The 15,406-nt window shown below is 36.1% G+C and overlaps 1 protein-coding gene across 1 annotated transcript in view; it reads right to left on the minus strand.

Annotated features, from left to right (window-relative positions):
* Positions 1-15,406, minus strand: part of necab1 (N-terminal EF-hand calcium binding protein 1) — a 42,370-nt gene that overhangs the window by 12,983 nt on the left and 13,981 nt on the right. The window contains exons 6-7 of the mRNA XM_053637697.1: positions 7,962-8,098; positions 693-814 (exon numbers count right to left, since the gene is read on the minus strand). Coding sequence (XP_053493672.1) covers positions 693-814; positions 7,962-8,098 — 259 coding nt within the window. The remainder of the gene's footprint in view (positions 1-692; positions 815-7,961; positions 8,099-15,406) is intronic.

Raw genomic sequence — 15,406 nt, forward strand, 5'->3', positions numbered from 1 at the left:
CACAGCCACCAATACGCCACTGGGAGTAAGCTGCTAAATCTAGTCAAGTTATAAAACTCATTAGGCCATACATGTACAGTGGTGTCTGAAAGTGAACCCTTTAGAATTTTCTATATTTCTGCATAAATATGACCTAAAACATCATCAGATTTTCACACAAGTCCTAAAAGTAGACAAAGAGAACCCTATTAAACAATTTAGATTTTATACTTAGTCATTTACTTGTTGAAGAAAATGATCCAATATTACACATACTTTTGCAAGTGGCAGAAGTATGTGAACCTCTAGGATTAGCAGTTTAATTTGAAGGTGAAATTAGAGTCGGGTGTTTTCAATCAATGCGATGACAATAATTTATTCAAAGAACAGGGATCTATCAAAGTCTGAGATAGTTCATGAGTCCACTATCAGGAGAACACTGAACAACAATGATGTTACCCTAGTAACTGAAAGTCACATACAGTGTATGCCTGGATTGTATTTTGCCCTACTTGTAAGTCACTTTTTTTTTTATTGAAGTGTCTGCCAAGTGAATAATGTCTATTCGCAAGTATTATATCCATCAGCTTGTAAAAAGGTGCGAAGGTCCAGTAGATTAAAAAAGATTCCTCATAAGAATTCACCCTCGCTTCAAGCAGGGCAGGCAAGCTCTGCAGCTCTGCATCGAGCTCTGAAGCTAAGAATAAACACACCTGAATTGACGAGGCTAAGAAGTGGGTTGTTTGGAGACAAGCTGTTATTCCGTTGGAGTCTTCGATTGGATCGCCTTCCTGACCATTGAATCGACAGCACCTCAGGCTTCATGGGTGCCTGCCTATAAATGAGATTACAAAAGCACACGCGCGCGCACACACACACACACACACACACGCACACAATGTCGAAAGGTCATAGACTACCAGCTTTATCAAATAAATTGAAATCTGTCAGTCTCCTGTGAGAATGATATTCACATCAATAAAAAATTATGTGCATCATCTGTCCAATAAAAATGGATCATATTTTGCATCAAGATGTTTAGATCTTAGGGTATTTGGATATACATGCATAAATAGAGTACATATATATATGTAAGGAATACATCAAGAGGGTGTGTGCTTGTGTGTTATAAGAAAATAATGTAACAGTGCCATTGTGGTGTGATGCAGTCTACCATACCGACACATTCCTAGTATATGGTAATTTGCCAACAGTTAACGATTTTTTTTTTCCATTCATTAAATAATGACGCAGCAGGCCTTTATCCATTTACAGTTACGTTTAATGTTGTGGAATGTCTGCAAAACTAGTTCGTTCCTGTTATCACTTACATTATACAGTATGTAGCAGCTATGTAAACTGTCGTTCTCTCAACAGCCTCTCTTTTTTCCTCTCACTTGAAATTAATAAGACAAAAATGCAACTTGCCATGTTATTACGTCTTGTAGACTTTCCATTGTCAGAAAATTTACACCATTACCTCTGAAGTCATGAGACTGGAGACTCCGTCCATAAATGCGTCCATAAATGAGCATTTCCTTACAAAAAAAACTTCACCATAACAATGATTACAAACACAAGTTTGTTTGTTTATTTGTTTGTTTTACTGTGCGACAGTAGTACCAGACTCAAACAGTAGTAATAGAGAGTGTTTTATGCGCACTTGCATATTTGCATCTTCTTCCTAGTGCTAATGTCCATTCACACAGTACATTAAATTCATACAGAGCAGCTAGTTATTGTGTACCTTCTGGTTATTTAATTGTACTGTGCTTCACTTGAGACTGTACAAGTTGCCCTTGTCCTATACTGCTGTCTCCGTAGCAAAATGTAATCATGGATACAGAATACTTGTATAGTCTTATATGTTGCCTTTGGCTAAGTATTGACACCTGCAGTTTGTTCCACAGCTAATTAAGGACTTGTCATTAGCACACTCTCTCAATCAGACATTGCTCAGCATTGCACCATCTCTGTGCTCTCACATGGTAATTTCCATGCCATAGTTCCAAGAGTTTTCCTAGTCTCTATAAGCTAATGTTAGTTCCTGCTTGTTGTCCAGCTTGTCATTTTTTCTTAGTTATACCAGCTCATGGATAATAGTTTCTTTGTGACTTGCTTACATCTTTTTTTATATATATATTAAACTCATGTTTCCTAGTTATTATCTTAGTTCTATAATTTATTATACGACAGCATTGTTGAATTCTCATGTCTGATTGGTTAGAAAGGCATTGATTAGTTTTCTATAACAGGAGCTCTGACAATAGTTCCGGCTGCAAGGTCTATATTATTGCACTCATTCTTATATGTTATCATTTCTATAGTAGCAGCTTATGCAGTGAATTGTATGTCAGACACACAACATAAACTGATTTATTTTTTAATATTGTTGATATGGAGACTTTTTCTGGAAGGAGACATTTATTTAGTGCTTTGTAACAGTCAGGGGTAAAGCTGTAATTTGATGTTTTCTGACACTGGAGCGTCTTCATTAATTGTTGGTGAATTGCTATGGTATAAGAGGAATAAAGCACTTCAGGATATGCTGTTATTGGAAAATAATCATTACAAAAATTATTATTTTCCTACAACAGCATGTCCTGTCCTGTTTTATTCCTTACTTATTTGTTAATTTATTAAATTATATCATATTATATTATATTATATAAACCCAACACAAGTGTTTAAACCCTGTCCCGAGTATCTCTTTGTTACAGACAAGGAGGTCTACTGTGTATTTTTATATGGACAGAATAACAAAGTTAACGTCTCGTTAACTAAGAAAGACATCTATTAGTCACAGTGTGTCATAAATGTGTCATAAACTTAATATTATATTGAAATGCCAAACCATACAACAACCTCTTTCATTTAAAAAGAGCTTTGTTTACAAAAAAATCCTGAGAGATGCAATGACTTTTAAAGATATGTTTGTTAGTTGTGTAAAAATTAATCAGAACTTAATTTGGGGCAATGGTAGCTCTGTGGTTAAAGGCTCTGGATTACTGATCAGAAGGTCAGAAGTTCAAGCCCCAGCACTGCCAAGCTACCACTGTTGGGCCCTTGGGCAAGGCCCTTAACCCTTAAACCTCAACTGCATAGTTGTATAAATGAGATAAATGTAAGTCGCTCTGGATAAGGGCGTCTGCCAAATGTCATGAAATGTAAAGGTAAATTTGTGACATGATTAATATGACTTAATCATTAAAATCATTCCGTCCCTACAAAATACTACGACTGTGCCCATTTTAAATTCCAGTAGAGCCTAAATAATTCCTCAGTGACAACCAGACAGCATCTATTTTGGGTTTTTTCTTATTAGAGTGTATTTCAGTACACGGCTTTACAGAAACACACAGAGAGCGAGCAGGTGTCAGGATTACGGCTCAGCTGTGTCCTCATTAAGCTCGAAGACACTGTTACACAATGAGGGTCCTGAGGGGAGCACATCCCACACGGTTCAACATTTCTCATTTCAAGACCATAATCATCATCAGGAGTAGTCAGCGTCCATGCTGCTCTAAAGAAGTGAAGTAGACTCAGTGTGAGACAAAATCACACCTGTACAAAGTGTTGGTTAGGTACAGGGCTGGAACTTTATATTTTGAAAGAGAAGGACTAAATTCCACAGTGTAGGTATTAAAGGTGTATGTTTCTATAATAATAATAATAATAATAATAATAATAATAATAATAATAATAATAATACTTATTAGACATTTTGATTTACAGAATTGCTATAAATCTGATCTCGTTCAACGCCATCCAGGGTGTTCCGAGTCCCCTGGGAGAGGCTCCGGGCTTCCTGTGACCCTGTGTAGGATAAGCAGTATGGAAAATGGATGGAAAAACATTTTGGAGCCCCTTAAAAAGGAGTTCAGACCCTAGGCAAAACAAATCTGCTAGACAGTAAACAGTCTATTTTTCTAAGTCTGTTTACATATTTATAGATTTGCTACTCCTGGAGATTTTTCAAAAAAACAAAGACACCTCTATGTGTAAAAAGATTTACGCTCTAAAAACTATTAATCGCTAAAATAAAAAAAAAAATTTAAAAAAGGCTGTGTGTGTGTGTGTGTGTGTTTCGGTCAGATGAAAGCCATGGAGTGAATGTACACTAAAAGAGTCTCTGTCCTGCAGATTCCCTCCCGCGTTTCATCCTGCGGCTTTCAGCAGCTGCTCAGAGATCCAGACTGACCACTTCAGACAGAATAGAAAATCAGTAGAGCTTTCTCTATTTGCACTAGCCATCGACCATTATAATCAAACCCGATCACACAGGACATGGTGGATATAACCAGTAGAGTTTGGCTACTGGAGCCACTTTATAAGTGTAATAAACACTAAATATATTTATATATGAATTCCAATCTGAGATTTCCGATTCTTACTGTTGATGAATGCTTTTCGTCTGGTCCACTATATTTCTGCTATTGAAGTCTTCTTTGAGAGACGGATTCTTATACCTTCACCCCTGCACTGTGAAAGTTGTTGGTGGTCACTGACTAGTTTTTGGATTTTTCTTCACAGCTCTCACAATGTTTCTGTCATCAGCTATTGTAGTTTTCCTTGGCTGACCCATTCGGTGTCTGTTGCTCAGTGCACCAGTGGTTTCTTTCTTTCTCAGGACATTCCAAATTGTTGTATTGGCTATGCCCAATGTTTGTGTCATGCCTCTGATAGATTTTCCCTCTTTTCTCAGCTTCAAAATGGCATGCTTTTCTCCCATAGACAGCTCTCTGATCTTCATGTTGGCTTATCCTTTTTAACAACAATTTCAGTCTTCACAGGTAAAACTGAAGGGTAAAACCCAGAGTAGATGTTCAGGGCTATTAATTGTTTAAACAATCAATCTAACAGGACTCACCTGGGTAACAAGAAACACCTGTCAGTCATGTGTTCCAATATTTTTGCTCGCCTACAAATTGCGTGGAGTGATACAAAATACGCTATGTTCTATGTAATTTAACACAACTACATGTAAATACAAGGACCTAAAAGCTGAAATTCTAAACTCTCTTCTCATATTCATCTTTTGAGCTCAAAGCCAAATGTCTTCAATCTACAGCAAAAACAAATGAACTGGTCTGGCTGTTCTGATGGTTTCGGAGGGGACTGTAAAAAGCAGTGGAGAGTAATTGGTGGAAATTTTATTTAAATGTAGCACTTTAAACAGCACTTTGGCCAATATAGCAATGTTTTAAAAGTGCCTTATCAATCAACTTTACTTCCTTAATTTAATTACATTTATCCGCTCTAAATACAGAGGATACACAGCAATGCTATTCACCTTCAGTTCATTGCCAAAAATAACAAGAGAATCCATTTACTGTCCTTGATTGTGCACTGAGAAATATCCATCCAAGAGTAAAGGAGAGAGGCAGACAGGAGAGGAACTGATTAGAGAGCCTGTGAATGTGCTCACAGGAGCAACAGAAAGGCAGCAGTTCAACCCTGTCTTTGCCCTCTGCATCTTCTGAATGTTAAAATTAGAAGCACTGAGCGTAGAGAAAACATTCAGTCAATCTGAAATTATATTCCCCCCACCACCACCACCACCTACCAATGATGTAAATGCAAAGTGTACATACTTGCTTTGCAGATGAAGTGACTGGTTTGCAACAAAACCAAAAAAACAGACTCTACTATTCAAGATGATGTATGCTTGTGCTAAGAGTGAACAAAAGACGACAGGAAGGCACATCAGAAGGTAGAAAGGTAGTAGGGATGGTCCCTCTCTCTCGTTATATCTCAATCCCACACATACACACCATTCTTAACCGTGCAATCATGTAGGTGTTGGATAAAACTGGCTCGTTTTTAAGCTGTTCTCTCTAAAACTAGCAATTCCCTACGGCAGCTGCAGCCTCCACATGACTCAGAAATGTGAATATTACCTCAGCGTCAAAACACATTATAGTAAGCTAATAAAACCTTATAATCAGCCATCTCACTCATATCACTGAGGCCTCACAGCACTCATAGTATATACTTTATATAAATACACAGCATACAGTGTGAAGAGCGGGAAATACCTCTGAATGAAACTAGTTGTGAACTCATAGATCTTGAATGGATCATAAGAATCTGACATATTATTGTCTATTGTTGAGTTGTATAATAAAGCAGCAATCAGGGATCTGATAAAGTTATCACTTTATTTCTAACTGTGAACCTCCTCCTTGTTATTTTTATGGACACTTATTTATAAGTCTTTTCAGATTTGTAAGGCACACTACGAAATCACTTTAATGCATTTTGCTATTGTTGATTTGATTCAAACTGGTGACAAATTATCGTTTGACCCAAAGATTTCAAATTTTTCTAATTGTCATTAACAGCAATGTTAAGTTATTCATTCTGATTGGTTAAAAAATATTATATTGCTGTAAGCAGATTCAGCTACAAGGTAAATCACAGGTTTATATTCCAGTGCATTATACTTTCTATAGTAATACCTATTTCACCAGGTCTAGGTGGGTGGAAATGTGCTGACTTTAACATATTAAAATGAATAGTTGCAAGAATGGAAACTACTTGAGTAAATGTAGTTTGTTAGTGTACTTAAATATTATTTGGGGATATTTACACTTTGCTTGAGAATTATTTAAATGTAATATGGGTACTTAAGTACAACAAAAATCCCTTTTGCTCATTGCATTTTTATTTCCTTTAAAGTATTCATTACAAATCTCAAAGGTCACTTCTTCTCTCATCCAGCCAATGACTGTACACTATGCATTATATGCATTATAATGGGCTCTCATACATTTTATTAACATCTTCAATGTACAAAAAAACCTGTCAAGAATCATGCCAAATTATCATCTGTGACCTTTTCATGCTACACAATGTGGTTAATACTACAGCTATCGGTGTGTGTGTGTGTGTGTGTGTGTGTGTGTGTGTGTATGAATTTAAGTATAAGCCACCAGACTACATTGTAGAATTTGAGGATGAGCGACCCTGGCCCTACCTCAGAAAAATGTTTCAGTATGCTGGAGTAAGCAAAGTCTCATATAAAGTGAAGCATCTCCTTTACCTCCCTAAAAGGCATGAACTCCATCTAATTTGAAAAAGCATGTCTAGGTACGTTTTGCTAATTTGTTAACGTTAACTGATGATATTTAACCAAGTTAGCCTGCTTTCTTTGCTAATGCCAGATTAAACTAGCATTGATTCAAGTAGCTAAAAAAAAATTGTCTACAAAGCTAATGGTAAATTCATTCTAGTGGTAAATATTGGTTATACTATATGTACATGGTTGTTAGTCATGCAAATGACCAGCAAGTGTACAGAGGTTGAACAGGCAAAACAATGTAGTTTTAGATAAGTAATAAAAGTTCTTCATTTTATAAGTTAAAAACATTTACTTCGTACTTTTTATTACTTGAGTGCATTTAACAGTAGAAATTGCACCCGAGTACATTTTTGGCTGAATACTTCCATTTTTAATAGAGTAAGCTTTTGACTATACTTCCATTTAATTTCTCAGTACTTTTTCCCAGTATAGTTGTATAGGTAGTTATTATGGCCAAAGATGCATTTGATCAGTTTATAAGTGACAATAGGGACTAACTTGTTTATTGGTCATTAAGTATGTAGAAATGTAAAAAAAAATTCCCAAGGTGTTCAGTGAAAAAAATCGCAATGTGTTTTATGTAAAAAAAAAAAAAAAAATTCTGTAGTCCTTGGCAAGGTGAAGTTTTATAAGTAAGGAATAAAACATGACCAGGTGTACTTATTTGTGTCAATCCTGAGATTGATTATTTTTCAAAGGACTCTAAGGTGTTATAGGAAAATATACAACTATAGGGTGGAAATACATCACATCACAAGCCCCCCCCCCCATAAATTACTTTTCAATAACCGTACATCTGTCATGCTTTACTCCTTAATTGTTATGAATATGTGCTTACTGATGTGCTGTAGTTGCTGTACATTGAGTATCAGAGTGAGTGTAAAATCTGAACTCTTGCCTTTCCTGCCGTGTCTGCTCAGCTGTGGTCTCCATGGCACACTCCAGCGAGCTCTGAAGAGACTGCAGCTGGCTCGTTGTCTCCTTCAGCAGAAACCGAGTCACAAACTGCTGCAGGTGTGTGGCCTCCTGGTAATCCTGCATGTCAGAGGAAAAGAGTTCATAGTTTATAACTCCTCTCTCCACTTCCACCAAGGTTCTGTCAATTGGATGGCAAGAGGGCAGGGAGTTGCAAAATTTATTAGATGACTTATTAGTTATGTTACATTCATTTTATCAGTGGTTGGGAATGTGTAGTTTCCTGAGTTTAAGGGTTTTGCATACCAAGTGCGGATTCACTTTAGTTGATAAAAGACAATTGTTTTGTCCATCATATAGCCTTTTCTGAAAAAAAAAATCAGTTTTAAGATTTTTACAACTGTAACCGCATCACCACTTTTAACTAATACACCAAAGTTAAAGAGCTGTGAAATAAAGTCCTACCTGAATTCTACACTGTTTTAATAACCAGACTCAACTACACTCGCTTGCTAACACAGGGATGAAGTGACTGATTGGGCACCCTCTTTCTCTTTTTATTTTAATTCTAAAGAAGGCTTTTTAGCGCATTGATCAAACATGACTCCCACCACCAGTCTGCAGCATAAAATTGAAGAAAAAAAACAACAAAAAAAAGCATTGTAAGTTGAATGCATCAAGATGAAATTAGCACAAACACCTGGTGCCAAGGCTCTGAGCCCCATGTGGATATTTCAATCAGGTATCTGATTCTGGAGGTGGAGGCTGTGTGCTCACCAAGGTCACGCATCAAGTCTTTCAATTAAATAGATATGGCAGATCAAAACTGTGTCAAGAACTGAACACTTGAACAACAAGGAGCCGTCTCTTAATCAATTTTCATTGGGATTTGTCTCAAGCTCAATATACTAAAAGTAGAACTCTAAAGCTCTGTGTTATTTGCAGGCTGGGTTGTCTTGAATAACACTCTTGTCCTACTCTTGTCATCTTGGGGGGTTTTTTTAAATATCTTGTCCCCAATTTATTATGCTAACACCAAAACTCAAAAAAAAAAAAAAACAAGCAAACCCTTAAAGCAAAGCACCGGACCCAACATAAGGCAATAGAAACGCAAGACAAAAGCATCATAGAAGATTTAAGTTTATTAAAGAATCTTCTAAAAGCAGTAGGTTTTGTTAAATTTAGGTCACAACAGAAAAGTCACTACTAAAACACACTATATGAATTTGATATTTTCATATATTTGATATATTCAACTTTTGACATTTTGTCATTTTAACACAAATTTCATTTCATTTTATTAGAAATCTTAAATTGATTTTCAAAGAATTATATAAATTAAAGCCTAATAGGGATAAAAAAAACATATTAGAAAATGATTTGGCAGCTAAACTGTCACCCAGAAATACAACAATAAACAATTAGTTTTTCAAAGCTGAAACTTTGAAACATTGTTTGGTATATTTGTAGGTTTTTATTGGTGGTTTTCTGTCATGTGTCGTTGTCGGAGGTTATGTAAAATTGTGAAAATACATTTTAAAAAATGTTGTGTCTGCTAAATCATTTTATAAGTTTAGATACTGTCCAACACTAAGGTGAAAAATAAGTGTAAAGGATTTACCACAAATTTGCCACTTTCCCACATTACCAATTAAATTTGCACCAAATGGGTAGAATGAACCTTATACATAAAGCAGATGCTACCATCTACAAGACTAAGGTTAAAGATGATAAGCTCAAAACCGAATGACAACACAGAATTTTCCAAGATGCTATCAATAAATCAGTTGCCAAATGTTTTCTAATATTAATATTAACGCATGACACCTGCCCAGTGATAAAGCATGTAATAAAATCTCCACTCATTTCTTTTTTCTTTTTACAAATTTGCATCTAACATGAATACCACAGACAATTGTGACAGACATTTGCCCTCCTGCATGTTTTGAGAGGTGAGATCAAAGCAGAATGAATAGGGTTTGTAAAGACAGAGACAGAGAGATGACCTTTAAGAGGCCAGCTGTGAGTCCCAGCAGCCCAGACCTCTATCACCTGCAGCTATTTTCGTCAAGAGAAAGCATCATCTCCCCCATGGGTCTGTGTTAGGCCAGTGTTTTCTACAAAGCACCTCACTGGAACATATGCATAAGATGACTATTCCCACTTTTTAATTGGATAGTACCTTGTATCCTCATCATTATTATGACTGCTCAGGAGAGGTTCTCAGGAGATAGTTGCAGCACATACAAATCATTATATGTGGTTTCTTGCAGCTTTTAGAGAATTAATGTAAGCTCCAGAATTAATCAAACCCTTTATAAAAAAATAAATAAATAAATAAATAATGAGCCAAATCGATTGTGAAAAATAAATATTACACACACAATTAATCCTTTGATAAAGATAAAGATATTTTGGTAACATTGATAGTACACTCTTTAGTCATGAACACTGTGTTTGGCATCCAGTAGTCCAGGTGCTACTGAGAAGACTGGCACAGCATGAACTCTAGCAATAACCAGGATATTTTAGCCCAAACACTTGTTGCCTCTGCCAAGAGATTAAGACTTGGCTACAGATGGAAGGTATTAACTCCAAACATGCATTTTAATCAATACACAAATGAAAAAATAAAAAATATATATATCAATGTTTTTTCAGTAGCTGTGTCATTCTCTGGATTTGAACCCTATTGAAAAGCTGTGGTAAGAATAATAAGAAGTCTGAAATGTTCTGCATGAAGAAGTGGTCCAATAATCTTATTAGACATTACAGGTCGAGCATCAGCTATTCTTTACCAGGAGATGGCTTATCCAGATTTTAATTTTAGCAGTACCAATATTTTAACCAATCCATTTCCAAAGACTTTTTTGTGTTTGAAAATGAGTTCAAATGTATATGCTGTCCCTATATGCTTAAGCTCAAAATATCATTCGCTGCATGTGTTATATATGTGCTTGAGTTTGTTTATATATTTTTTAAATAAAATATACAACTTTGCTACATTTATATTTGATCAGCATTACAGACTAAAAAAATAATCTATGTAACCCCAGAAGACTTAGCCAATTAAAATACAGTTTTTGCCCATATTAAATCATTCAATTTCAAGACCCAATCAAAAATAAAGCAGTTTCCAGCCAAAAGTCTAGGCTTCACACCAAATGCTTAGCAGTGTCTGAGACAGTGAACACAGACTTTCATTTTAAATGCTTCAAAGGAAACAAATAATGATATGCAGATTATGCAAACCAAATCCCATGGAGCTATCAGCATTTCACAGTTCAACATTCAAATCTTTTGATGTTTAACACTGTGAAAGCTCTGAATTAAACATAAGATGTCAGTCAGATATTCGGTAGCGATTGCCTGTTGGATTAAATATGTTTAAAAGCTTAAAAGTTTAAAATCTTACAGATAATATTCAGGATACACTGAAAAAGGGGGATATGTGGTCAGTCAGATTTAAGAGAAAATATTATGTATAGTTCCAGTTTTTGATTCCAGCATTGCAAGATATTAATCAAATTTTAATAATTCATATACAAATATATGCTCAATGATACACATGCATATATTATTTTGTAATTGGCTGTATATACCTCATAATGTGGTGTAAATACACTACACAAATATTTATACACAGTTACACACCATACAATGCTATTTTTTCTAATCAGATATGTGTAATCCTTTTTAGTACCTATAATTTCTTGAAAAGTACACAAGTACTTGTGTACTTATCAAGAAATTATAGAGGACGTCCTCATTTTCCAACATTATGTGGCAAGATACAATTAAAGCATATGACATACCGCATGCTTTAAAAAAATTCGTAATTAAACTGCTTCAATAATGTGGATGTTAGATTCTGGTCCATGGAATTCCCATGAGGAATCTAATGAATGACAGACAACAATGATATAGTTTAACAAACTCTGAATATTTTTAATAAATATGCATGAATTTTAGTAAATGCAGACAAAGTGAAGCTGAAAAATGACATTTAATATTGTAACACAAAACAGCCAGATATACCCATGTATTGCTAATCAAAGAAAACAATTTATTAATCAGACATCAAACCCAATGGAATTCTCAGTATATACAAGCTCATTAGAATTGTACTGTTTGGAGGCTGTCACGCGAGGGAGAGGAATGAGCTTCCAAAATTGAATCTGAACTGGACTCACACCCAATTCTTGTAGGACGCACTCGAGATCCCACGTTGCTCTGCTGTGAACAGACAGTGGATATATCTGAATATATGGCATTTTATTTCATTGGTATATACATGTACTATATGATGCAGTCTGAACCAACAATTTCGGAATCAGTAAACTACAGACATTAGCTACACATTGCTGAACGCAAGAAAGTGAACCACAATTCACTCATAATTTGAAACCTCCAAATCAATCATCAATATTCACAAAAGGTTTGGAGTATGGATGCACTTTCAGTTATATGCATAGTGGAAAAGTTTTTGCTTTTCAAATGGATATAAAAACTAATGAATCAGTCAACAGTGTTGCACAATGGCACATTTGTATGAATGAGAAAAGAAAAAGAATCACAGAAGTTGTAGATTTAAATTCTAGACTTAATCGTAAATACTCACGATATGTTTCTTGCCACCTTTCCTGGCTGGGGCTTTTTTTAGGTAGCTGCCGATGGCCTCTCTGCAACTGGCAACAGTATATTCACGTCCATGGGCTTGTTCGGCAATATCTGTAACATGAATATCAACAAAAACATTCAGCCTTGGAATGCAATAACAGAAAATGTCCAATTTCAAAAAGAGGCATATACAGTCATATATACATTTTTATCCTTCATACTCACAGTGTACAAGGTGATACACTTCATCGTGATCAGTCAAAGCCAGCTTCCCACCTTTTGACCCTTTCAACAAAAACATACATCACAGGCTGTTCTCCCCGATTCTTTGGAGAATGGAGCAAACTGTCTCTCCGATGCTGCTCCCCCTCATTGTCTTCAAGTAAGCACGCTACAAGAAATTCAAATAAAAAAAATCTCTGGAATACATGGTCCAACATAAGATACAATTCCATCATTTAGTCACATTGGATTGTATGACAATATTGATATTATGATCAAAAACTTCAGTTCATGTAAACATATAGATTTATTATTCTGAGATTTATTATTATTATTCTGAGTCAAACTCCGGGTGAACAGTAATAAGGGTGACTTACAAAACAGTTGCAAAGTTTTTCGCTATTCTTCAGTTGTTCATCCAGATCCTCTAACTCCCTGAGAGTTTTGAGATGCCGTGGTAAGGCCACCAAGCCTTCATCTGCCTCTGGCTTGACGTGACTGAGCACGTCAGCCAGGATTGTGCACAGGTCATCAACATCCTTTCTTATCTGATGCAGAGTGGTTTACAACCCTTCTAGACCAAGATAAATATATTCCATGCCAGAGACCATCCTGGTTGTAACTTCACTCTCAGTTTTTAAAAGAATCTGAGATGCTGATGGTATATTCTCATGCCGCAGTGCCTTTCTTGATCTTAATAACTTCAGTAGGCTGTCTGTTGCATAATGTTTGACACCATACTGGATCACCCACTGTGCTAACAAAGGGGCTAAGTCCGCCTCCCTCTCTTCATCAGATGACGATGATATAATTTCTTCTGGATCATCAATGATACCATCCCAAGTGATACGATTATTGATGGGGTCCAATGACACATCTGAATCCAAGTTGATATCATTAACGTCAACAACAACAACGGACAGACCTTGGGAGGAAGTTTCTGCTGGAGACACACATCTACTGTCCTGACGACTTGCTGAGACATTTTGGACAAGAGTTTCCAGTTGGAGGAGTTCCCTCTCACGCTCACTTCGTAGTAGTGCACGCTTGTTTTTAGCCCAGCAACTTTTATACAGAGATCGTCTACGTTTGCGCTGGTCCATATTGGAGATGACCTGACCCTGAAAAATCTCAAATAAAAATACATCATGCAAAAATAGTTACTGAAGAATTTACCTAGGAATCTTTAATTGAAAATAAGAATTGAGAATAAGGACACTGGAAGAAAAATACAGAGATTCATGACTCCAGAATCTCCACTAACCTGTTAACTGAACAGCTTAGGTGGTAAGTTTCAGATGAACTCACCTTTAGTGATGTGAAGCTTTCAACTTCCAGCTCACTAGTTCAGTAATTCAGGACACTGTTCAGAGAGTTGGCTGTTTTAAGGTCTGTCTCAAAATTCTTCCAGTGCACTGGACTGTTCACTCCCTAACAAAAAAAATCCCACAATGCACCACAAAAATCAGTAAAAAGTAAAAGTTAACAATACACAGATTAAATGTACGAGTACAGCTACACAAGACAAGTCCAGTAAGAACACAATAAAAAAGGGTTTTAATCAACATCAAAGTGTTGCAGAATTTTAAAATCCTAAGTTTACACACGTAATAATGCTAAAACTATTTTATTTAACTGTGTCTTCAGGTCTTACTTAGCCAGCGAGCTTGCTTAGCATCGACTGGAAACACATGAAAAACAGTTTTTCTGAATTATACCCCTCAGAATTAACACACTGAGGCACACAGCAATAAAGTGAACAGCTGATTTAATATATTTGGTAAGAAAACCTGTTAAACGGTTAAAACGCTCATTCTGATGACAAACAACTTCTTAACAAGTCACATAAAACACTTCTCTCAGAAAGCGGCGCTGAACCGCAGCAGTAACGTGCGCGCTCGTAGCCCCTGAGGTAAGACAGACAGCGCCATCTTGTGTAACTATCCGCCATCTTGTGTAACTAACCGACTGAACTTCAGCTAGCAGCAAGCTAGTGTTAATATGTTCACTGAGAACTTTAAAAAGCATACAAAAAATCAGCTATTTACAACTTCAGACAAAATGCTGTGATTTAAAGACGAAATGTCCATTTTAAGCTCATGTTAGCTAAAATTCATGCTGTCCTAAACTAAACTAATCTGTTTAGTAGCATGTTCGCTAGAAAGCTAACATTGTTGTGGGGAAATGGGTGTTAAAATAAAAGCAAAAAGGACCACAGAAAGAAGTAAACCTTGAGCCTTGAACTTTAACATGTTAGATTTTACTCAAAAGAAGTATCTATTCTCTACATCACAGCTTAAATAATTTTCGGTAGATTTAATCTTAGGGCTAACCGCTAATTAGCTGTCTTCTCTTTAAACCGTATAGCTGAAGCGCTGTTTAACGATTTAATTTAATTAGACTACATAACAGATTTATAACTATGTGTGAAGATAAGGAGAAAAAAAAACATTACTTGCCTTGAGTTAGTGCACAGCTCTGCTGCTCCACTCAGATGAAGCTGTGAGAGAGAGAATGAACTCCAGCGGAAAGATGTAGTTTTCCCTGTGGGGGAGGGGCAACTCTCAGCGCCACACCTACACGTAT

Source organism: Ictalurus furcatus, chromosome 12, assembly GCF_023375685.1.
Source record: "Ictalurus furcatus strain D&B chromosome 12, Billie_1.0, whole genome shotgun sequence".
Taxonomy (NCBI): Eukaryota; Metazoa; Chordata; class Actinopteri; order Siluriformes; family Ictaluridae; genus Ictalurus; species Ictalurus furcatus.